The sequence below is a fragment of the Entelurus aequoreus genome, linkage group LG26, assembly GCF_033978785.1.
Source record: "Entelurus aequoreus isolate RoL-2023_Sb linkage group LG26, RoL_Eaeq_v1.1, whole genome shotgun sequence".
NCBI lineage: Eukaryota > Metazoa > Chordata > Actinopteri > Syngnathiformes > Syngnathidae > Entelurus > Entelurus aequoreus.
Genome location: NC_084756.1, coordinates 29428703 through 29454359, shown reverse-complemented (window position 1 = coordinate 29454359; position 25657 = coordinate 29428703). Strand labels below are relative to the sequence as shown.

At 39.1% G+C, this 25657-nt stretch overlaps 1 protein-coding gene across 2 annotated transcripts in view; it reads left to right on the top strand.

Moving 5' to 3' along the window:
- LOC133643496 (cadherin-22-like) overlaps window positions 1–25657 on the top strand; it is a 1271581-nt gene that overhangs the window by 1091570 nt on the left and 154354 nt on the right. For both annotated transcript variants that reach the window (XM_062038118.1, XM_062038117.1), the window contains exon 7: window positions 14645–14764. In XM_062038118.1, coding sequence (XP_061894102.1) covers window positions 14645–14764 — 120 coding nt within the window. The remainder of the gene's footprint in view (window positions 1–14644; window positions 14765–25657) is intronic.

Below are 25657 nucleotides of genomic sequence, written 5' to 3'. Positions count from 1 at the left end.
CGCACCCCCGACCACGCCCCACCCCACCCCCCACCTCCCGGAATCGGAGGTGTCAAGATTGGCAAGTATGCAAAGTGGTGACCCTCGCCCCATCCTTTTCATGGAAGTTAATCGGTATAAACAACTAGGAAACGTGTGTCAAAGGTTAACCAACAACGAGAGCAGCCAAGTTGTTGTGAGATTTCCCGAGAGATACACTAGTTGCATCAGGGTCTGGAAGGACGTCAGGTGTTCGGTGAATTTAGGTCAGGCACATGCCCCCTAGACCACAGAACTTTCCTCTAGAAGGTCTTATCTTTGTCCATGTGATGTTAGATGAAACTAAAATTGAGCTGTTTGGCCACAATACCCAGCAACATGTTTGGAGGAGAAAATCCCAGGAACACCAAACCTACCGTCAAGCATGGTGGTGGTAGTATAATGTTGTGGGCCTGTTTTGCTGCCAATGGAACTGGTGCTTTACAGAGAGTAAATGGGGACAATGAAAAAGGAGGATTACCTCCAAATTCTTCAGGACAACCTAAAATCATCAGGTTGGGTCTTGGGCGCAGTTGGGTGTTCCAACAGGACAATGACCCCAAACACACATCAAAAGTGGTAAAGGAATGTGTTGTGATCCGCTGGGTTTTTCGAGTCACTTTGGTTTTTCTGTTAGTTTTGGACTCCTTTAGTTCCTGTTTGTGCACCTCCGAGTTTGGTTTCCATAGTTACTTATTATTTTCACCTGCCGCTTGTGTTCCGGACGCGCACCTGTTTGCAATCACTGACATTATTTAAGCCGGCCTTTTCCAGTCAGTCGGTCTGGCTTCTTTATTTGCGTCACGCGACTGTTAAGTGAGCTTGTGCTTGTCTCCTAGCCCCTGCTAGTGATCTTAGTCCGTGCTAAGTTGTAGCCTTAGCTTCCGGTGCGCTCGGAACCTTATCCAGTCGGTTTGTTTTCTGTTTTGTACCTGTTTTGTGTTGTTTTACTATTAAATCAAGTCCTTACCTGCAACGGGTTCGTCCTTTGCATCCTGGGAGAACATACCCCGCATCATCATGCGACCCGATCGTAACAGAATGGCTAAATCAGGCTATAATTAAGGTTTTAGAATGGCCTTCCCAAAGTCCTGACTTAAAGGTGTGGACAATGCTGAAGAAACAAGTCCATGTCAGAAAACCAACACATTTAGATGAACTGCACCAATTTTGTCAAGAGGAGTGGTCAAAAATGCAACCAGAAGCTTGTGGATGGCTACCAAAAGTGCCTTATTGCAGTGAAACTTGCCAAGGGACATGTAAGCAAATATTAACATTGCTGTATGTATACTTTTGACCCAGCAGATATGGTCACATTTTCAGTAGACCCATAATAAATTCATAAAAGAACCAAACTTCATGAATGTTTGTTTGTGACCAACAAGTATGTGCTCCAATCACTCTATCACAAAAAAATACAAGTTGTAGAAATTATTGGAAACTCAAGACAGCCATGACATTATGTTCTTTACAAGTGTATGTCAACTTTTGACCACGACTGTATATATGTTTTGGAGCCCCTGCCTCGAGAGAAAATGTTTGCCCTGGTGCCATTCCAATTTGCCTATGAGCCCTCCTTTAAGGCAACACTTGCCTTGACCTTAAAAAGTTAAAATTCGAGGCCTGTGATGATATCATATAAAAAAAAACTGCCATTCAACACTAATTACAGTTGTCTGTGTAGAAAAATGATACTTCCAACATTCTAAGCAGTAACTATCCTGAAAAAAACCAATTTCAATATGCAAGTATGATGTTTATGTGGAATGCATTTCTCCAGAAAATGACAGCTCTTTGGAGAAAACTTTTATTCAAACCGATAAGAGCAAAACAACATTGATAATTAATACCATTAGATCCTCTCATGTCTAACATCGTGATCTCACAGTGATTCCCAACCACTGGAACGCAGCACATTAGTGTTTCTGTGAGAGATCATTATATGTGCTGCCGGGAATGATCCAATTGCGGTAATTATTATTTATTTCCTACAGCCAATATGTTTTTGTTCATCTACCCAGTGACAGAACAATTAAATGCTCTTCCACTAAATAGCAGACTATTAGATGACGATTCCGAGTAGTGCAATCTGCATCATCAATGATATCAGCAGACCCTATAAGCGATGTTTTCCTCCTATTTTTTGATGTGTTAAGCGCCCTGATTACAAGTGGAGCCCATGTGGGTGACGTCAGACGTTCTCACTGTGGCCATACCAACATCACACCTGTCCTTAAAGGCCTACTGAAAGCCACTACTACCGACCACGCAGTCTGATAGTTTATACATCAATGATGAAATCTTAACATTATAACACATGCCAATACGGCCGGGTTAACTTATAAAGTGACATTTGAAATTTGCCGCTAAACTTCCGGTTCGAAACGCCTCTGAGGATGGCGTATGCGCGTGACGTAGCCCGGCGAACACGGGTATGCCTTCCACATTGAAGCCAATACGAAAAAGCTCTGTTTTCATTTCATAATTCCACAGTATTCTGGACATCTGTGTTCGTGAATCTGTTGCAATCATGTTCATTGCATTATGGAGAAGGAAGCTGAGCAAGCAAAGAAGAAAGTTGTCGGTGCGAAATGGACGTATTTTTCGAACGTAGTCAGCAACAACAGTACACAGCCGGCGCTTCTTTGTTTACATTCCCGAAAGATGCAGTCAAGATGGAAGAACTCGGATAACAGAGACTCTAACCAGGAGAACTTTTGACTTCGATACACAGACGCCTGTAGAGAACTGGGACAACACAGACTCTTACCAGCATTACTTTGATTTGGATGACAAAGACGCAGACGTGCTACTGTGAGTATGCAGCTTTGGCTTCTAAACATTTGATCGCTTGACCGTATGTGCGCAAGTTTTTTTTGCGTATGTACGTAACTTTTTTTAAATATATAAGCTTTATGAACCTTGGGTTAGGTGAACAGTCTTTTGGGCTGAGTGATTGTGTGTGTTGATCAGGTGTTTGAATTGTATTGGCGTGTTCTATGGAGCTAGGAGCTAGCAGAGGAGCTAGGAGCTAGCGTAACAAACACGCAGGTGTTTTTATGCAGGATTAATTTGTGGCATATTAAATATAAGCCTGGTTGTGTTGTGGCTAATAGAGTATATATATGTCTTGTGTTTATTTACTGTTGTAGTCATTCCCAGCTGAATATCAGGTCACCCCCGGCTCTCACAGCATCTTCCCTATCTGAATAGCTTCAACTCCCCACTAGTCCTTCACTTGCACTTTACTCATCCACAAATCTTTCATCCTCGCTCAAATTAATGGGGAAATTGTCGCTTTCTCGGTCCGAATCTCTCTCACTTCATGCGGCCATCATTGTAAACAATAGGGAACTTTGCGTATATGTTCAACTGACTACGTCACGCTACTTCCGGTAGGTGCAAGCCTTTTTTTTTATCAGATACCAAAAGTTGCAATCTTTATCGTCGTTGTTCTATACTAAATCCTTTCAGCAAAAATATGGCAATATCGCGAAATGATCAAGTATGACACATAGAATAGATCTGCTATCCCCGTTTAAATAAAAAAAATTCATTTCAGTAGGCCTTTAAAGGCCTACTGAAAGCCACTACTACCGACCACGCAGTCTGATAGTTTTATATATTAAAGAGGAAATCTTAACATTGCAACACATGCCAATACGGCCGAGTTAGATTACTAAAGTGCAATTTTATATTTCGCGCGAAATATCCTGCTGAAAACGTCTCGGTAAGATGACGCCTGCGCGTGACGTCACGGATTGTAGCGGACATTCTGGGACAGCATTGTGGCCAGCTATTAAGTCGTCTGTTTTCATCGCAAAATTCCACAGTATTCTGGACATCTGTGTTGGTGAATCTTTTGCAATTTGTTCAATGAACAATGGAGACAGCAAAGAAGAAAACTGTAGGTGGGAAGCGGTGTATTGTGGCAGGCTGCAGCAACACAAACACGTAGTGGTGTTTCATTGTTTACATTCCCGAAAGATGACAGTCAAGCTTTACCATTGGCCTGTGGAGAACTGGGACAACAGAGACTCTTACCAGGAGGACTTTGAGTTGGATACGCAGACGCGGTACCGTGAGTACGCAACCAGAATGTTGCCATAAGCATTTTGTTTCATTTGTATGTGTAACGCAGTACGCAGCTGCGGCTTCCAAACATTTGATCGGTTGCCCGTACGTGCGTGCCGCTATGTGCATGGGAGGTGTTTGTTATGCGGTATTAATTTGTGGCATATTAAATATAAGCCTGGTTGTGTTGTGGCTAATAGAGTATATATATGTCTTGTGTTTATTTACTGTTTTAGTCATTCCCAGCTGAATATCAGGTCCCACCCGCCTCTCACAGCATCTTCCCTATCTGAATCGCTTCCACTGCCCTCTAGTCCGTCACTCTCACTTTCCTCATCCACAAATCTTTCATCCTCGCTCAAATTAATGGGGAAATCGTCGCTTTCTCGGTCCGAATCGCTCTCGCTGCTGGTGGCCATGATTGTAAACAATGTGCAGATGTGAGGAGCTCCACAACCTGTGACGTCACGCTACTTCCGGTACAGGCAAGGCTTTTTTATCAGCGACCAAAAGTTGCAAACTTTATCGTCTATGTTCTCTACTAAATCCGTTCAGAAAAAATATGGCAATATCGCGAAATGATCAAGTTTGACACATAGAATGGACCTGCTATCCCCGTTTAAATAAGAACATCGCATTCCAGTAGGCCTTTAACCTGACAAGTTAAGTGTTTCATTATCATAATCAAATGACAGCAGTCATTTCATGGGATTATTTTCTATTATAGGTGATTAGGCCCACTTACAATGAAAATAACAAAAAACATGATTTTTCACGAGCTATGTACTATAGTATTCTATGGCTGGGTGGCGGTCTTACTTAGGAAATAATTTGTACCCCTTTCAGAGATTCAGTTCCTTTTAAAACATTCACATGTTGCACAATGAGATGTAAACATGGGATGAAATATACATTCTGGTAACTTTCTGTCTGTGAAATACGGTATTTTCCGGACTATAAGGCACACTTAAAATCCTTTTTTTTTTCTCAAAACTCGACAGTGCGCCTTATAACCCGGTGCACCTAATGTAAGGAATTTGTTTGGTTGAGCTTACTTTTTTCCATCCATTCATTTTCTTCCGCTTATCCGAGGTCGGGTCGCGGGGGCAGCAGCCTAAGCAGGGAAGCCCAGACTTCTCTCTCCCCAGCCACTTTGTCCAGCTCTTCCCGGGGGATCCCGAGGCGTTCCCAGGCCAGCAAGGGGAGACATAGTCTTCCCAACGTGTCCTGGGTCTTCTGTAAGGCCTCCTGCCGGGAGGCGTTCGGGTGGCATCCTGAGCAGATGCCCGAACCACCTCATCTGGCTCCTCTCGATGTGGAGGAGCAGCGGCTTTACTTTGAGCTCCTCCCGGAGGACAGAGCTTCTCACCCTATCTCTAAGTGAAAGACCCGCCACCCGGCGGAGGAGACTCATTTCGGCCGCTTGTACCCGTGATCTTGTCCTTTCGGTCATAACCCAAAGCTCATGACCATAGGTGAGGATGGGAACGTAGATCGACCGGTAAATTGAGAGCTTTGCCTTCCGGCTCAGCTTCTTCTTCACCACAACGGATCGATACACCATCCGCATTACTGAAGACGCCGCACCGATCCGCCTGTCGATCTCACGATCGATCCACTCTTCCCTCACTCGTGAGCAAGACTTGAACTCCTCCACTTGGGGCAAGATCTACTCCTCAACTTGGAGATGGCACTCCACCCTTTCCCGGGCGAGATCCATGGACTCGGACTTGGAGGTGCTGATTCTCATCCCAGTCGCTTCACACTCGGCTGCAAACCGGTCCACTGAGAGCTGAAGGTCCTGGCCAGTTGAAGCCATCAGGACCACATCATCTGCAAAAAGCAGAGACCTAATCCTGCAGCCACCAAACCGGATCCCCTCAACGCCTTGACTGCGCCTAGAAATTCTGTCCATAAAAGTTATGAATAGAATCGGTGACAAAGGGCAGCCTTGGCGGAGTCCAACCCTCACTGGAAACGGGTCCGACTTACTGCCGGCAATGCGGACCAAGCTCTGACACTGATCATACAGGGAGCGGACCGCCACAATCAGACAGTCCGATACCCCATACTCTCTGAGCACTCCCCACAGGACTTCCCGGGGGACACGGTCGAATGCCTTCTCCAAGTCCACAAAACACATGTAGACTATCTGGTGTTTTGTTTCGCAATAATATGGAAAAAAAAACTTTTCTTACCTTCTTGTACCTGCTGATCTGTATTAGGGATCTGCATCAATCCTGAAAAATTGTGCGCGTCCCCCTTTGTAGTCCGTGGCGAGACCGTAGTCGATAAACTTCTTCTTGTTCTCTATCTCCTTGTTATGTGCCATTCATCCTCCGCTGTTGCCATTTCTAATATAAAGTAGCGTAAAGTTCTTACTTATATCTGTCAGTGAACTCCCCATGAAAGCGCTAAAACATACCGGTGTAGTGAGTTCACATTATTCACCCAAGGAACTTTAGTTATTAGTGTTCCGGTCGGACGCCTTTTCACGGGACACAGCTCCGGTGTTGTTGTTTACGGATGAGGAGAGGCTGCTCCGTTATTGATTTAAGTAAAGTCTGAATGTCATTAAAACAGTTAGCTCCCTCTTTTGACACTTCTTCCACCGGTACAACAAAGATGACGGGGAGAAAACTCTGCCGAAGGTGAGCCACGTAAATAAGACCGCCCACAAAACGGCGCATCCGGAAGCGACTGTCAGAAAGCAGCTTGAAGATGATCTGTAAAACATAATTTATGCAACATTTTGACCAAAGAACCACCATTACATCAATCAATCAATCAATCAATGTTTATTTATATAGCCCTAAATCACAAGTGTCTCAAAGGTGGTGGTCTTTCCTTGTGGTCTGCATGTTATGTAGACCAGTGGTCCCCAACCACCGGGCCACAGCCCGGTACCGGTCCGTGGACCGATTGTACTGGGCCGCGGCCGCACAAGAAATAAAAAAAAAGAAATACATTTTTTTTTTAAAATAAAAAATTTTTAAAAAAATAAATAAATAAAATAAAAAAATAAAAAATAAAATAAAATAAAAAAAAAAATAAAAATTAAAAAAAAATAAAAAAAAAATATATATATATATATATATATATATATATTTTTTTTTTTTTTTTTTTTAATTAAATCAACATAAAAAATACAATATATACATTATATATCAATATAAATCAATACAGTCTGCAGGGATACAGTCCGTAAGCACACATGATTGTATTTCTTTATGACGAAAAAATATATATATATATTTTTTTTTTACTACCCCCCCACCCCCCCCCCCCCCCCCACCCCCGGTCCGTGGGACACATTTTCAAGCGGTCCGCAAGTACAAAAAGGTTGGGGACCACTGATGTAGACCACAAGGAAGTGTTTTCAATTTGGAAAAAAAATTATAATATGATTCCTTTAACGCACCCTATAATCCGGTGCGCCTTATATATGAAAAAAGATCAGAAATAGATCATTCATCGGCGGTGCGCCCTATGGCCCCAAAAATACGGTATATCTTTTTATTATCATTTCTGTAATCTAATAACAGCTTTACATGATAAGTATCCATAAATTAACATTCTTAATACATGATAGTAGAATAAGCACACATCTGATTGAGGAGTCATATTAAGGACCTGGCATTTACACTTTGTGTGGCCTTAAACGCATCAGTAAGTGCCATGAGTGTTTTTTTCTGTAGTGCAGGTGAGAGAACGTGAGTGGCTGCTGTTGATATGACAGACGACAACGAGTTGATTTAAGCCTGGTTTGTACGGCAAATGACCAGTTTTTCTAGATAAAAGGTTTTTACTCATGTTTACGGCCGAATATAAACAGTTCTGCTCAATAAAGGGATTGATGGAATTTTTGTCCTCTTTAAAGTGTCTCGGCGGACGTTACAATAATTAAACAGTGTTGACGGACATTCTTTCATCTGTTGTGGCCGCTTGTCAATCACAGAGTTGCATTGCAAAATCCTACAGAATAAATAGTTATGTGCAGGCGTGCACCTGTCGAGGGAAAGTTGCCTCTGAGTATGTACAATATACTCCCCCCACTAAAAATAAAAGAATGGGAGCTCAAGCTTTAATAAGAACCCAGGTCCCAAACCTGCTGTCTAGTGTCTGATTTTTTTCTTCTTCTTCTTTTTATATAAACATAATAAAGCATAATTTGCATTTATATAGTTCTTCCAAGCCATCTGACAGCGCTAGCCTGTAGCCAGAAAAGCAGCTTCAAAGTGATTGTTACCTGGGGAAAATTAAGATAACAGGGTAATCCTGAGGATGGAAATGCTTTTATTGGACTCCCTGTAGTCGAGCCAGCGAGGTGGGCAGAATGAACAAACTCTGCAAAGTGTGTTGCCAATAACGCTCGAACCAAAACAACACAATTATCCATCCGTCTACATCCCGACGTGTTCAATATGACAAGACTTGTGTCTTTGCAGCCCTCCAACTGGGATCCACTATGTCCTTATTACCTTGTTTTGTGGTCTACATACCGTATGTACACAGACTGCACAACAAGCAATGATCATGCTCTATCTCTATGTACCCTCTGGCTCATTTATCACTGAAATCATGCATTTTGTTCGGTCATTTGTTTTGAAATCTTAATTGAAGTCATTTCAGATTCAGAATCAGAAATACTTGAATAATCCCCGAGGGGAATTTAAGATTTTAGAGTTAAAAAAGTTAAAGTACCAATGATTGTCACACACACATTAGGTGTGGTGAAATTTGTCCTCTGCATTTGACCCATCCCCTTGATCACCCCCTGGGAGGTGAGGGGAGCAGTGGGCAGCAGCGTAGCCACGCCCGGGAATCATTTTTGGTGATTTAACCCCCAATTCCAACCCTTGATGCTGAGTGCCAAGCAGGCACAATCCCATTCAAGAGCAGACAAAGAGTGGGAAAACAAATATTCAGTCTAAGCCTGGGGCTCTAGAGAGGGGGTCCAGACTGAAGCCAAGGGGGAAAAAAACCTCATAGCCATAGCACACATAAACATGTGTGTAAGAGGGAAACATCAAAGATCACAACTGACATTAAAGGCCTACTGAAATGAAATTGTCTTATTTAAACAGGGATAGCAGGTCCATTCTATGTGTCATACTTGATCATTTCGCCATATTTTTGCTGAAAGGATTTAGTAGAGAACATCGACGATAAAGTTCGCAACTTTTGGTCGCTGATAAAAAAAAAGCCTTGCCTGTACCGGAAGTAGCGTGACGTCACAGGTTGTGGAGCTCCTCACATCTGCACATTGTTTATAATCATGGCCACCAGCAGCGAGAGCGATTCGGACCGAGAAAGCGACGATTGCCCCATTAATTTGAGCGAGGATGAAAGATTTGTGGATGAGGAAAGTGAGAGTGAAGGATTAGAGAGCAGTGGAAGCGATTCAGATAGGGAAGAAGCTGTGAGAGGCGGGTGGGACCTGATATTCAGCTGGGAATGACTACAACAGTAAATAAACACAAGACATATATATACTCTATTAGCCACAACACAACCAGGCTTATATTTAATATGCCACAAATTAATCCCGCATAACAAACACCTCCCCCCTCCCGTTCATATAACCCACCAATACAACTCAAACACCCGCACAACACACTCAATCCCACAGCCCAAAGTACCGTTCACCTCCGTAAAGTTCATACAGCACATATATTTCCCATGACATGCACATAGCGGCACGCACGTACGGGCAAGCGATCAAATGTTTGGAAGCCTCAGCTGCGTACTCACGGTAGCGCGTCTGCTATCCAACTCAAAGTCCTCCTGGTTGTGTTGCTGCAGCCGGCCGCTAATACACCGCTTCCCACCTACAGCTTTCTTCTTTGCTGTCTCCATTGTTCATTAAACAAATTGCAAAAGATTCACCAACACAGATGTCCAGAATACTGTGGAATTTTGCCATGAAAACAGACGACTTAATAGCTGGCCACAATGCTGTCCCAATATGTCCGCACAATCCGTGACGTCACGCGCAAACGTCATCATACCGAGACGTTTTCAGCAGAATAGTTTGCGGGAAATTTAAAATTGCACTTTACTAATCTAACCCGGCCGTATTGGCATGTGTTGCAATGTTAAGATTTCATCATTGATATATAAACTATCAGACTGCGTGGTCGGTAGTAGTGGCTTTCAGTAGGCCTTTAAAGACATTAAATGAGCAGAGCTGATGTAACCAGCCACTTCTACACACAGCCACAATAGTAAAAAAAAAAAAAAACGGTGGTGGCCTCTGTGGTGTTCCACGCCGTCGTCTGCTGGGGTCGGGGGAGCATGGCCAGAAACAGGAGCAGACCCAACAAAGCAACCAAGAGAGCCGACTCCACCCTCGGCCACCCACCAACTCTCGGCCAGTGTCCAGTCCGCAAAGCACACGCTACCTTTTTTTATCACATCCACGGGAGCCCGCATTCTCGTTGACTCTCCTTCGACAAATGGACAAAGTTTTTCACTAAGTAGAATCACAGCTGACCTGGACATTGGAAAGTTCTCTTGACGTCTGAGAAGTGCTGTTACCCGAAATAGCTGCAGTCGCTTTCTCTTAAGGCAGGGGTGTCCAAACTTTTTCCACCGAGGGCCGCACACTGACAAATCAAAGCAAGCGGGGGCCATTTTGATATTTTTTATTTCAAAAACCAATACTATATATGTATAAAAAATATACATTTAGGCCTCCACTTTTTTCTTCCCTGGGCACCTGACAGTTTTGGCCGTTTTGACATTTTGTGTTCATTTTTTGACGTGGTAACAGTCATGATACAGGAAGGGAGGGGGCGCACCGTGCGGGGGGATGGGGGGGGGGGGGGTGTAATGTTGTAACAAATAATATTTCTATTAAATAGGCTTTAATTTGCATTTTAATTAACGTGGGATTATTTTTTGTATTTAGAAATAATAGTACCAACTTTTTTTCTCTTTTTTTTCTCCAACATTTGTGGCACTGGCGTGGCGCCCCCTGATGGATGGCGCCCTTAGCATTTGCCTATACGGCCTATGCCACGGGCCGGCCCTGGGAATGCTCATCAAACACTTATTTGAAACATCCCACAGGTGAACAGGCAAATTGGGAACAGGTGGGTGCCATGATTGGGTATAAAAGTAGATTCCATGAAATGCTCAGTCATTCACAAACAAGGATGGGGCGAGGGTCGCCACTTTGTCAACAAATGCGTGAGCAAATTGTTTGAACAGTTTAAGAAAAACCTTTCTCAACCAGCTATTGCAAGGAATTTAGGGATTTCACCATCTACGCTCCGTAATATCATCAAAGGGTTCAGAGAATCTGGAGAAATCACTGCACGTAAGCAGCTAAGCCCGTGACCTTCCATCCCTCAGGCTGCACTGCATCAACAAGCGACATCAGTGTGTAAAGGATATCACCACATGGGCTCAGGAACACTTCAGAAACCCACTGTCAGTAACTACAGTTGGTCGCTACATCTGTAAGTGCAAGTTAAAACTCTCTTATGCAAGGCGAAAACCGTTTATCAACAACACCCAGAAACGCTGTCGGCTTCTGGGTGTTGTTGATAAACGGAAACAGGGTTTGTACTTAATTTGAGAATATTTTTCAACATATTGAGCAAAAAGGTCTCTTTTTTTTTTTTCTTACCAAGAAAAGTGCACTTGTTATTAGTGGGAAATGTTGGGTTCATTGAGGTTAGCTAATTTTACTTGTTTTGGAAAGTCTTGACAAGCCAAATGTTCTTGTTCTATTGGCAGATAATTTTGCTTAGTTCAAATAAAATACCCTCATTTTTGTATTTTTTTTGCAGTGTACACAAAAGTAAAAAAAAACCAGCGGCTCTAGATCTTTCCACCTCATCCTCAGCACCGTCGAGTCCCCCCTTGGGCGCTCCAGTGGTTGACGGGAAGTGAACGGCGCGCTGACACTTGACGCTAATTAGCAACATTAGCATACGGCCATTATGTGGCTGAGCCGCGGCGTGACAGGGCTCTGAAAGGATGGACACAGCGGTGACCTTTAAGGTGGACAACACCAGCTGTCAGTAATTAGTCGGCCACCTTGATAGAGACCGGAGACCGACCCCTTGTCCTTGAAGAAGCCTTATGTTTTTTTTTTTTTCCGGTTTATTTTTAAAACAAACATGACCACATGCCTCCATCGCACAGCCTTGAGATTTCTCGCCTTGACTAAAATGTGTGATTAAACGTGGTAACGTGCCATTAAAAAGTATATATATATTTTTTAAAGTAACACCACTACAATTATTCTCTTCCTGTGCCATTTCTCCTCGTCAGAGTGCCAGTAATCAGCTGTAATTGTTTGCAGTAGTAGTTCTGGTGGGTCTTTGAAGATAATATTGACTTTATGTTCCCTTTCATCCTGTCTGCTCTGATGAGAGCCAAAACAACTTGGAGCGTCGGCGCGCTGAGGGAATCATTTTAGTAATCATCATCACCAGAAAATGTCTTTGCGTGGAGATGAAACACGCCGCGTAGCCTTAAACATCACGTTAACATGGCGTAACCTCGGTAATCTCTGTACGGTTATTCCGATAAAAGTGGATTAAGATTAAGATTGGTCTAACCTACGAAGTGCCTTCATGGTAAAACACAAAATCTCAAATGTCAGAGTACCAGACTAGTGATTTATCCAAAATCTAGCGTTATATACACTACCGTTCAAAAGTTTGGGGTCACCCAAACAATTTTGTGGAATAGCCTTCATTTCTAAGAACAAGAATAGACTGTCGAGTTTCAGATGAAAGTTCTCTTTTGCTGGCCATTTTGAGCGTTTAATTGACCCCACAAATGTGATGCTCCAGAAACTCAATCTGCTCAAAGGAAGGTCAGTTTTGTAGCTTCTGTAACGAGCTAAACTGTTTTCAGATGTGTGAACATGATTGCACAAGGGTTTTCTAATCATCAATTAGCCTTCTGAGCCAATGAGCAAACACATTGTACCATTAGAACACTGGAGTGATAGTTGCTGGAAATGGGCCTCTATACACCTATGTAGATATTGCACCAAAAACCAGACATTTGCAGCTAGAATAGTCATTTACCACATTAGCAATGTATAGAGCAGGAGTCACCAACCTTTTTGAAACCAAGAGCTACTTCTTGGGTAGTGATTAATGCGAAGGGCTACCGGTTTGATACACACTTAAATAAATTGCCAGAAATAGCCAATTTGCTCAAGTTACCTTTAACTCTATGTTATTGTTAATAATTAATGATATTTACACTTAATTGAACGGTTTAAAAGAGGAGAAAACACGAAAAAAATGACAATTCAATTTTGAAACATAGTTTATCTTCAATTTCGACTCTTTAAAATTCAAAATTAAACCAAAAAAAAGAAGAGAAAAACTTTAAAAAAAAAATTTATGGAACATCATTAGTAATTTTTCCTGATTAAGATTAATTTTAGAATTTTGATGACATGTTTTAAATAGGTTAAAATCCAATCTACACTTTGTTAGAATATATAACAAATTGGACCAAGATATATTTCTAACAAAGACAAATCATTATTTCTTCTACATTTTCCAGAACAAACATTTTAAAAGAAATTCAAAAGACTTTGAAATAGGATTTAAATTTGATTCTACAGATTTTTCTAGATTTGCCAGAATATTTTTTTTTGAATTTTAATCATAATAAGTTTGAAGAAATATTTCACAAATATTCTTCGTCGAAAAAACAGAAGCTAAAATTAAGAATTTAATTAAAACGGTTTTATTATTCTTTACAATAAAAAAATAAAAAAATACTTGAACATTGATTTAAATTGTCAGGAAAGAAGAGGAAGGAATTTAAAAGGTAAAAAGGTATATGTGTTTAAAAATCCTAAAATCATTTTTAAGGTTGTATTTTTTCCTCTAAAATTGTCTTTCTGAAAGTTATAAGAAGCAAAGTAAAAAAATTAATGAATTTATTTAAACAAGTGAAGACCAAGTCTTTAAAATATTTTCTTGGATTTTCAAATTCTATTTGAGTTTTGTCTCTCTTAGAATTAAAAATGTCGGGCAAAGTGAGACCAGCTTGGTAGTAAATAAATAACATTTAAAAAATAGAGGCAGCTCACAGGTAAGTGCTGCTATTTGAGCTATTTTTAGAACAGGCCGGCGGGCTACTCATCTTGTCCTTACGGGCTACCTGGTGCCCGCGGGCACCGTGTTGGTGACCCCTGGTATAGAGTGTATTGCTTTAAAGTTAAGACTAGTTTAAAGTTATCTTCATTGAAAAGTACAGTGCTTTTCCTTCAAAAATAAGGACATTTCAATGTGACCCCCAAACTTTTGAACGGTAGTGTATATGTGCTAGTTCTAGCTATTAGGCTGTTCTAGTTTTTTTTTTATTTTACTATTTATTTTACTCGTTGAGGACAGCTATTTGTGGTTCTGGCGTTGTCGTTTTTTAAATGCACTGTAGCACTTTGAGGTTGTTTGTTCAATGGAAAGTGCTTTTACAAATATAATTTATTATTATTATAATTATTCCACAACCTTGTCCGTTTTTTTTCCAGGTAAAACTGATTATCCTAACATGTCATTAACAGGAACGTCCGTTCTGAAGATTACTGCGTCAGACGCTGACGACCCGTCGTACGGCAGCAGTGCCAGAGTGGTCTACAGCGTCCCGGAAGAAGAGAAGTTCTTCACCGTGGACAGACACACTGGTAAGTAAAACCCTGATATTCTCCCGTTTACAAGCTTTACCTCAACCAATTCCAATCGTTGAAGCCACAATTCCCTCAACCAATACCCGTTTGTAGCAAAAAAACATAAAAAGCAATTGACCAAAACAAGCGATCCTATCAAGTTTCAACCAATGACTTTTATTCATTTGAGCAAACAAGCTGGAATAGTCGATTGTATGCCCTGAAGGCTTTTAAAAGGTGAGAGCAAAGCATCATGGGAGCACACAAATGCAACCTAAATCTTCGAGCCAAAGTTGGTTGGTGGTTGCCAGAGAGTGCAGCCGTCCTTCCTTAGGGAAAAGCACTAAAGTTTTAATGATTCTCTTTTCCGTCTCCATCGTTTGGCTTTGGCCTACCTGAGCCTTTGGATGATAAATGGCTCTGCTTTGATGGGACCACGCTGCAGAACTGTATGGTTCGCTCTAGCTCCTAGCATGACGGCCTCAGTCCTCTACACCCGACCGGCTCTGCATTTCATTGGCAGCACGGTAAAGCCTTGTAGGCAGGAGTGAAAACGGAGGACGAGCATGAACATATGCGCGAGCCGCCTTGTTTATGTCCTCATGAGTCACACTGACAGCAAATAGAACAGTAGATTACAGCCTTTAAAAAAAATAAAGCATGCTTCTGTGTTAAACTGTTAGTGTAGAGCAGGGGTCACCAACGCGGTGCCCGCGGGCACCAGGTAGCCCGTAAGGACCAGATGAGTAGCCCGCCGGCCTGTTCTAAAAATAGCTCAAATAGCAGCACTTACCAGTGAGCTGCCTCTATTTTTTAAATTTTATTTATTTACTAGCAAGCTGGTCTCGCTTTGCCCGACATTTTTATTTCTAAGAGAGACAAAACTCAAATAGATTTTGAAAATCCAATAAAATATTTTAAAGACTTGGTCTTCAATTGTTTAAATAAATTCATTATTTTTTTTTACTTTGCTTCTTATAACTTTCAGGAAGACAATTTTACAGGAAAAAATACAACCTTAAAAATGATTTTAGGATTTTTAAACACATATACCTTTTTACCTTTTAAATTCCTTCCTCTTCTTCCCTGACAATTTTAATCAATGTTCAAGTATTTTTTTTTTTTTATTGTAAAGAATAATAAAACCATTTTAATTAAATTCTTCATTTTAGCTTCTGTTTTTTCGACGAAAAATATTTGTGAAATATTTCTTCAAACTTATTATGATTAAAATTCAAAAAAAATTATTCTGGCAAATCTAGAAAATCTGTAGAATCAAATTTAAATCTTATTTCAAAGTCTTTTGAATTTATTTTCAAATGTTTGTTCTGGAAAATCTAGAAGAAATAATGATTTGTCTTTGTTAGAAATATAGCTTGGTCCAATTTGTTATGTATTCTAACAAAGTGTAGATTGGATTTTAACCTATTTAAAACATGTCATCAAAATTCTAAAATTAATCTTAATCAGGAAAAATTACTAATGATGTTCCATAAATTATTTTTTTCAGTTTTTCTCTTCTTTTTTTCGGTTGAATTTTGAATTTTAAAGAGTCGAAATTGAAGATAAACTATGTTTCAAAATTTAATTGTCATTTTTTTCGTGTTTTCTCCTCTTTTAAACCGTTCAATTAAGTGTAAATATCATTAATTATTAATAATAACGTAGAGTTAAAGGTAAATTGAGCAAATTGGCTATTTCTGGCAATTTATTTAAGTGTGTATCAAACTGGTAGCCCTTTGCATTAATCAGTACCCAAGAAGTAGCTCTTGCTTTCAAAAAGGTTGGTGACCCCTGGTGTAGAGTTAGAAACTGTTAGTATAGAGTTAGAAATAACACTGTCATGTCTGTGTGATCATGTTTTGTTTTGGTTATGTTCGCTTTGGTTTTTGGACTCTTTGTGCACTCTCGTTTGTTTTGTTACCATAGCAACCCAATTAGTTTCACCTGTTTCACGTTTTGCACTCGCGCACCTGTTGTCAATCATGTCTGTATTATTTAAACCGATAGTTGCCAGGAAGTCAGGCTGGTGACATTAACTCTGATACCTCCGTGATTACGCGTCCATGCCATAGTTCTATGATCTTTCCATGCTTGACCAAGTAAATTTTGTTTCATGTCCTTAGTCCGTTTATGTGTTAATTTTGTTCATAGCCAATTTTGTACTTCCGCCCTTGTGCGCGCTTTTCGTTTGTTCCTTTTGTTAGTGTTTAAATAAATATGTACTCACCTCCAAGCCATGTCCGATCCAGCTTTACTTGCATCTCGGGAAAACAAACAACCCATAGTCCACGTATTGTCAAACACTTGTAGTGTCGTATTAAATTGGATGCATCTCAGTGTCGTAACAGCTTGTTAGTCGTTACTAACAAGTTATCTTCCTTTATTTTTGGCTCCTGAAAATTAACCTGGCAGTCATTGCGCAAAACAATATCAATTTGTTTTTTGAGTAATCGGTACATAGAGTCGTGGGCAAAAGTTTACATACACTAGTAAAGAACATAATGTCATGGCTGTCTTGAGTTTCCAATAAGATTCTACAACTCTTATTTGTTTGTGATAGAGTGATTGGAGCAAATACTTGTTGGTCACAAAAAACATTCATGAAGTTTGGTTCTTTTATGAATTTATTATGTGACCAAATATGCTGTGTCGACAGTATACATACAGCAACATACAAACCCCGTTTCCATATGAGTTGGGAAATTTTGTTAGATGTACCATACTGTAATACAGTAGGTCAGCAGGCTCTCGATGGACGAGCGGTCCGTAATATCATCAAAGGGTTCCGAGAATCTGGAGAAATCACTGCACGTAAGCAGCTAAGCCCGTGACCTTCCATCCCTCAGGCTGTACTGCATCAACAAGCGACATCAGTGTGTAAAGGATATCACCACATGGGCTCAGGAACACTTCAGAAACCCACTGTCAGTAACTAAACCCCGGACTGTTGAACAACTTAAGCTGTACATCAAGCAAGAATGGGAAATAATTCCACCTGAGAAGCTTCAAAAATGTGTCTCCTCAGTTCCCAAACGTTTACTGAGTGTTGTTAAAAGGAAAGGCCATGTAACACAGTGGTGAACATGCCCTTTCCCATCTACTTTGGCACGTGTTGCAGCCATGAAATTCTAAGTTAATTATTATTTGCAAAAAATAAATACAGTTTATGAGTTTGAACATCAAATATGTTGTCTTTGTAGTGCATTCAACTGAATATGGGTTGAAAATGATTTGCAAATCATTGTATTCCGTTTATATTTACATCTAACACAATTTTTTATGGAAACGGGGTTTGTACATTATCAATTTTGGTGATGTAGAAAAGTTGCAATCAAATCAAACTAGCTTCATGGCATGGCCTCTTAACTTCATGTGAGTGATTATGATTGACGACACCTTTTGGCTTCTCTGCCGTCAACCTACCGTCAAGCATGGTGGTGGTAGTATTATGCTCTGGGCCTGTTTTGCTGCCAATGGAACTGGTGCTTTACAGAGAGTAAATGCGACAATGAAAAAGGACAATTACCTCCAAATTCTTCAGGACAACCTAAAATCATCAGCCCGGAGGTTGGGTCTTGTGCGCAGTTGGGTGTTCCAACAGGACAATGACCCCAAACACATCAAAAGTGGTAAAGGAATGGCTAAATCAGGCTAGAATTAAGGTTTTAGAATGGCCTTCCCAAAGTCCTGACTTAAACGTGTGGACAATGCTGAAGAAACAAGTCCATGTCAGAAAACCAACAAACTTAGCTGAACTACACCAATTTTGTCAAGAGGAGTGGTTAAACATTCCACCAGAAGCTTGTGGATGGCTACCAAAAGCGCCTTATTGCAGTGAAACTTGCCAAGGGACATGTAAGCAAATATTAACATTGCTGTATGTATACTTTTGACCCAGCAGATTTGCTCACATTTTCAGTAGACCCATAATAAATTCATAAAAGAAGCAAACTTCATAAAATGTTTTTTATTTGTAACAAACAAGTATGTGCTCCAATCACTCTATCACAAAAAAATAAGAGTTGTAGAAATGATTGGAAACTCAAGACAGCCATGACATTATGTTCTTTACAAGTGTATGTAAACTTTTGACCACGACTGTAACTAAATATACCATATTTTCCAGACTACAGAGCACACCCACACCCACTAAATTTTTGAATATTTTTTCCCATATATGAGCCGCACCAGACTATAAACCGCAGATACATACGTTACAAATTGAGTTATTTACGCAGTAAGATTCTGTACATGTTTATTTCCATACCTTAATTGTTTCCAAACGGTGCCTGTAACAGGGTAGTAAAACGGCTGATCAAACAAAACTAAAGTCATCATCATGGACCCACTAGCTGCGGAAGCTAGCTCTCCAATCAGCTAAACAGTCTCAATAACTCCACGGTGACGTCTTAGTGAGTTTACTGAGGAATTTGTGAAACTGAAATAATACAAAAAGAATGTCATTGTAAGTTAGTAGTACTAACACGGATACTCGTAAACGTGTTGGCACATTAGCTAATGCTAATGACGCTAGCGTCATTAAATTACGATAGCACATACAAATATGCAGTTTAGAAAGTACAAACAGTTTTAGTTATACTGTAAAACTTACAAACGTTGCTTGGAGTGATGAATGACAAATCTTTGAGAGTAGGAACGTTATGGACGGCTAGACGACTGAACGGCACTCTACTTCCGGTTGTTGAAAACACTAAATTATATATTATGTATATATATATATATATATATATATATATATATATATATATATATATATATATATATATATATATATATATATATATATATATATATATATATATATATATATATATATATATATATACTGTATATACTGTATATGTAATATGTAAATATTATATATATGTTAAATATTATATTGCTATTATGGTAAATTTTTTAGTCTACTTAATACCTGCATTATCCTTTCCAATCCTTACCCTTTCCATCCTTTGAAACTGAGCTACTGTGTGGAACAATTTCACTTGTGGATCAATAAAATTTGTCTAAGTCTAAATGGAAGAACATTGCACTGTGAGTGAATTCGTCCAAAAAATAGCACCACAGCACAAACAATAAAGCATCCTCTCAGTATTTTTGCTTGTTTTTTTGTTTTTTTATTGTATTTTGTATTTATCATGGCCATCAGTGAAGAAAAATCCATCCATTAGCCGCTCATTAATCTTTTTGTAGCTGCGGACCGGTAAACGCTTCAAAATGTGTCCCGGGGGGGGGGGGGGGGGGGGGGGGGGGTTCGCGCATATGTTCATGCTTGTGGGGGGTCCTGCTTTGGAAATAATTTGTACCCCTTTCAGATATCGCATTTAGGTCCCACTAAAACATCCACATGTTGCACAATGAGATGTAAACATGGGATCATGTGTAAATTCCTGTAACTTTCTGTTTGTAAAATATATCTTTATTAGTATTTATTTAATATAATAACATCATTTCATGATTAATATTTACAAATTAAGTTTAAATTAAGAAAAAACATTTTATTTTTTATTAAAGAAGGGTTCGGAGAATGTGCATATGAAACTGGTGGGGTTCGGTACCTCCAACAAGGTTAAGAACCACTGCTTTAGACGAAGAAGCTGAAGAAGCCACCAGTTAGCCCCCAATGGCAGACTTCAACCGCATCGTTTTGAGCCTGAAGCTGAGGCCAAGGACGCGGAGCCCAATCCTGACCGAGGCCCGGCCGTGGGCGGTGCAGTTCCGTATCACTGTGTTCTTTTAGCATTTCCACACAAATCCCAAGTCAAACATCAGCCGAAGAGGACACAATGAGAATACTGGCGTCTTGACTTCTTTTTCTCTAGGTTTTGAGCGTTGGGTCTGCCCTTTTTTCACCCGTTCTGATTCAGTCTCTCTCCGCTCAAGGTTGCTTCGGATTTTCCTGACCGCATTTGGCTTGAGTCTTTTCTTTTTTTTTTCCCCCATTCAGCTCAGACCAAAACCTTTCTTGTTTGTAGTCAGAATCATTAAAATGATGGCTACGAATTACACTCTCCTCGCTTGGTTCGTCCAATTTCTGTCCAAGTCAATTTTGACTGGAGACGTCCATACTTTCATCATATTCCCATCATTTGGAAATGTATGCGGGCCTAACCCTTCTTTAGTTGTATTTCTACAAACTGCAACAATGGATCAGGCGGACATATTTGATGATTCCTTCGAATTATGCGAAAACATAAAAGTGATACAGGATGAAGATGCTACCAAAACACATACTATACACCAGGGGTCACCAACCTTTTTGAAAGCAAGAGCTACTTCTTGGGTAGTGATTAATGCGAAGGGCTACCAGTTTGATACACACTTAAATAAATTGCCAGAAATAGCCAATTTGCTCAATTTACCTTTAACTCTACGTTATTATTAATAATTAATGATATTTACACTTAATTGAACGGTTTAAAAGAGGAGAAAACACGAAAAAAATGACAATTAAATTTTGAAACATAGTTTATCTTCAATTTCGACTCTTTAAAATTCAAAATTCAACCGAAAAAAAGAAGAGAAAAACTTAAAAAATAATTTATGGAACATCAATAGTAATTTTTCCTGATTAAGATTAATTCTAGAATTTTGATGACATGTTTTAAATAGGTTAAAATCCAATCTACACTTTGTTAGAATACATAACAAATTGGACCAAGCTATATTTCTAACAAAGACAAATCATTATTTCTTCTAGATTTTCCAGAACAAACATTTTAAAATAAATTCAAAAGACTTTGAAATAAGATTTAAATTTGATTCTACAGATTTTCTAGATTTGCCAGAATAATTTTTTTTTTAATTTTAATCATAATAAGTTTGAAGAAATATTTCACAAATATTCTTCGTCGAAAAAACAGAAGCTAAAATGAAGAATTTAATCAAAATGGTTTTATTATTCTTTACAATAAAAAAAAAAAAATACTTGAACATTGATTTAAATTGTCAGGAAAGAAGAGGAAGGAATTCAAAAGGTAAAAAGGTATATGTGTTTAAAAATCCTAAAATCATTTTTAAGGTTGTATTTTTTCCTGTAAAATTGTCTTCCTGAAAGTTATAAGAAGCAAAGTAAAAAAATTAATGAATTTATTTAAACAAGTGAAGACCAAGTCTTTAAAATATTTTCTTGGATTTTCAAATTCTATTTGAGTTTTGTCTCTCTTAGAATTAAAAATGTCGGGCAAAGCGAGACCAGCTTGCTAGTAAATAAATACAATTTAAAAAATAGAGGCAGCTCACTGGTAAGTGCTGCTATTTGAGCTATTTTTAGAACAGGCCAGCGGGCTACTCATCTGGTCCTTACGGGCTACCTGGTGCCCGCGGGCACCGCGTTGGTGACCCCTGCTATACACAATATGACACTCAGTTCTTGTGTTCTGCACTAAATTAGTCCGATTACTTAAAAAATAAGGTTCTAAGTAAGCCTCCTACAACCCCTGGAAACTCCTCAATCCAACAGAGTTTGGTTTTTAGTAAAGTCAGACTATGGTTGTACGGTATACCGGTATTAGTATAGTACCGCAATACTAATTAATCATATTCAGTACTGTACCGGTGCCATGCAGATGAGCATGTTTCCATGGCGATTAGTACACACCAGAGCATCCCAAACTCATTACATTGGCTATGTTAAAACTGGTCTATGGTTTCCAAAGTCAAGTCAAAATGTCACTAGATACAATCATTAACCATTCAGACTATCATCTTAACTTTAAAAAGACTACACACATGTAAATGAAGTGCATCCTTAGTCAACAGCCATACATGTCACACTAAGGGTGGCAGTATGAACGACGCCAACACTGTCATAAACCTGTGTCATATAGTGAAACCACACTAAACAACAACGACAAACACATTTTTGGAGAATATTTGCACCGCAACACACCATAAACACTACAGAACAAATTCCCAGAATTCCTTGCAGCACCAACTCTTCCAGGACGCTAAAAGATAAACAAACGCCATTGGTGGATCTACACCTAACATCCGCTGTAATGATACCAAGTACAATAGTGTATTTAGTCGATAATACTATGATAACATAGCCAATAATGACATTTTTTGTGGTCCCCTTTATTTACAAAAGAACCGAAAAGAAACAAAATACATTTTGGTAGCGGTACCGCTACCAAAATATTGGTATCGGGACAACATTAAGTCAGACTAACACACCTGGATTATGCGATGGAAAACCAGATCTCTCGACCTCTGGGCGGTACTCTTCAGTCAAAGCAGATACCATCCGATAAAAACATAAGCAACAATTGTAATGAAGAGGATACCGTTTATTTGCTTCACAAAGTAAAAACAAAACAGCTGATTTCATTATTTGTAGGTCCCAAAAAATAAAATAAGTGCCAATGTTGTCAATAATAGGTTGGCCCTTTAAAATCAGAAAACTACAGAATGACATACAATTAGGCAATGCGTTAAAGTTAAAGTACCAATGATAGTCACACACACACTAGGTGTGGTGAAATTACCTTCTGCATTTGACCCATCCCCTTGTTCCACCCCCTGGGAGGTAATGGGAGCAGTGAGCAGCAGCGGTGGCCGCGCCCGGGAATCATTTTTTGGTGATTTAACCCCCAATTCCAACCTTTGATGCTGAGTGTTAACAAACAGTGTTGCATTTTTCAACAACTTTCGATTATTGTAGCTAGGGATGTCCGATAATGGCTTTTTGCCGATATCCGATATTCCGATATTGTCCAACTCTTTAATTACCGATACCGATATCAACCGATACCGATATCAACCGATATATGCAGTCGTGGAATTAACACATTATTATGCCTAATTTGGACAACCATGTATGGTGAAGATAAGGTACTTTTTAAAAATAATAATAAAATGAGATAACTAAATTAAAAACATTTTCTTGAATAAAAAAGAAAGTAAAACAATATAAAAACAGTTACATAGAAACTAGTAATTAATGAAAATGAGTAAAATTAACTGTTAAAGGTTAGTACTATTAGTGGAGCAGCAGCACGCACAATCATGTGTGCTTACGGACTGTATCCCTTGCAGACTGTATTGATATATATTGATATATAATGTAGGAACCAGAATATTGATAACAGAAAGAAATGGGGGGAGGGAGGTTTTTTGGGTTGGTGCACTAATTGTAAGTGTATCTTGTGTTTTTTATGTTGATTTAATAAAAAAAAAATTAAAAAAATGATACCGATAATAAAAAAACCGATACCGATAATTTCCGATATTACATTTTAACGCATTTATCGGCCGATAATATCGGCAGGCCGATATTATCGGACATCCCTAATTGTAGCTTTATTTCAAGATGTGCAGCAAAGCACACATCCGTTCCCTCATGAATGATCAAATATTAACCTGGTCTTGGTATTGACTTGGTTTCTGTTTGCTCACGAACACAACACATTCCTAAGCAAGCCGGAATATAGGGTTGGCGTTTTTCTTTTTTCTTTTTTTTTTTATGTTAAGTCCCCGTCAACTCACATTTCCATTGTCTACACTGCAAAAAGTCAGTGTTCAAAAACAAAAAAAACAAAAAATACAAAAATGAGGGGTATTTTATTTCAACTAAGCAAAATTATCTGCCAATAGAACAAGAAATTTTGGCTTGTCAAGACTTTCCAAAACAAGTAAAATTAGCTAACCTCAATGAACCCAAAAATACCTTAAAATAAGTATATTCTTACTAATAACAAGTGCACTTTTCTTGGTAGAAAAAAAAGAGACCTTTTTGCTCAATATGTTGAAAAATATTCTTAAATGAAGTAAATGCTAGTGCCATTATCTTGACATAATGATATGCGCTCGCCATTACATTTCTTGAAACCAGCAAACTTATACTAAAAACTAATTTATTGTTCTTAATGGAAAGGCAACAAGGCAACTGCTTGTTACTCTCGGGGTCTCCTAGCCACTCAGGCAAATCATATGGTCTAAAAATGCATTTTTCCATGGATAACATGACATCATCGCGCCAAGTGCGTGCTCTTTCCATCAATTAGCGCACATATATACAGCAAGTTACAAGTATTGTAATTTTGAAGAATTCATCTGAATGTGCATGAACTATTTCTGTTCAAAATTGTTAGAAATGTTTAAATATTAACTGTCAGTTTACTGTACTGTGCCAACTGTACTACTATATGAGTACGTATTTTCTATTGTTTCATTGAAAATAAAACAGAAAAGTCAATTCGGCTGTCATCTGTTTAAATTATGAGACACAATTGTGTCAAAATCATGATTTTTTTCGTTCATGCTTGAAATAAGAAAATATTACTTTAAAAAAGTAGTTGTATACTTGTGAGTGTTGATGACACAGCTTTGCAACAGTTGATATTCTAGTTTCAAGCATGTTTTACTCAATATAGGTCATCAAATCTCAGCAACAAGCTGTAATATCTTACTGAGATCATTTAGGACCAAAACCCTTAAAACAAGTAAAACACTCTAACATAAAATCTGCTTAGTGAGAAGAATGATCTTATCAGACAGAAAATAAGCAAATATCACCCTTATTTGAGATATTTAATCTTACTTAGATTTCACTTTTTGCAGTGTAGTGAGCGGGAAAAAAAAGGAAATGAAACTAATATGAAGGCGACCAAAAAGATGATTGGAACGTCTTCTCCTTTATTTTAGATTAATATTATGCATACTGAGGCATTATTTCACACTTGGCGTGCGTGGTCACAACCGGTAAAATTGGTGAATATTCTGGCGACGCTGCAAGCATCGCAATGGGGATCACATGCAGAGAAATTACTGCTTCCATGAATAAAAAGCTCATCTACATGAAACCTCCTCCATTATATCCATCGGGGATTTTTAACTTTGATTCCCGTGTGGATTTTTTGAAGCGTCTTCACCGGTGTTTGATAG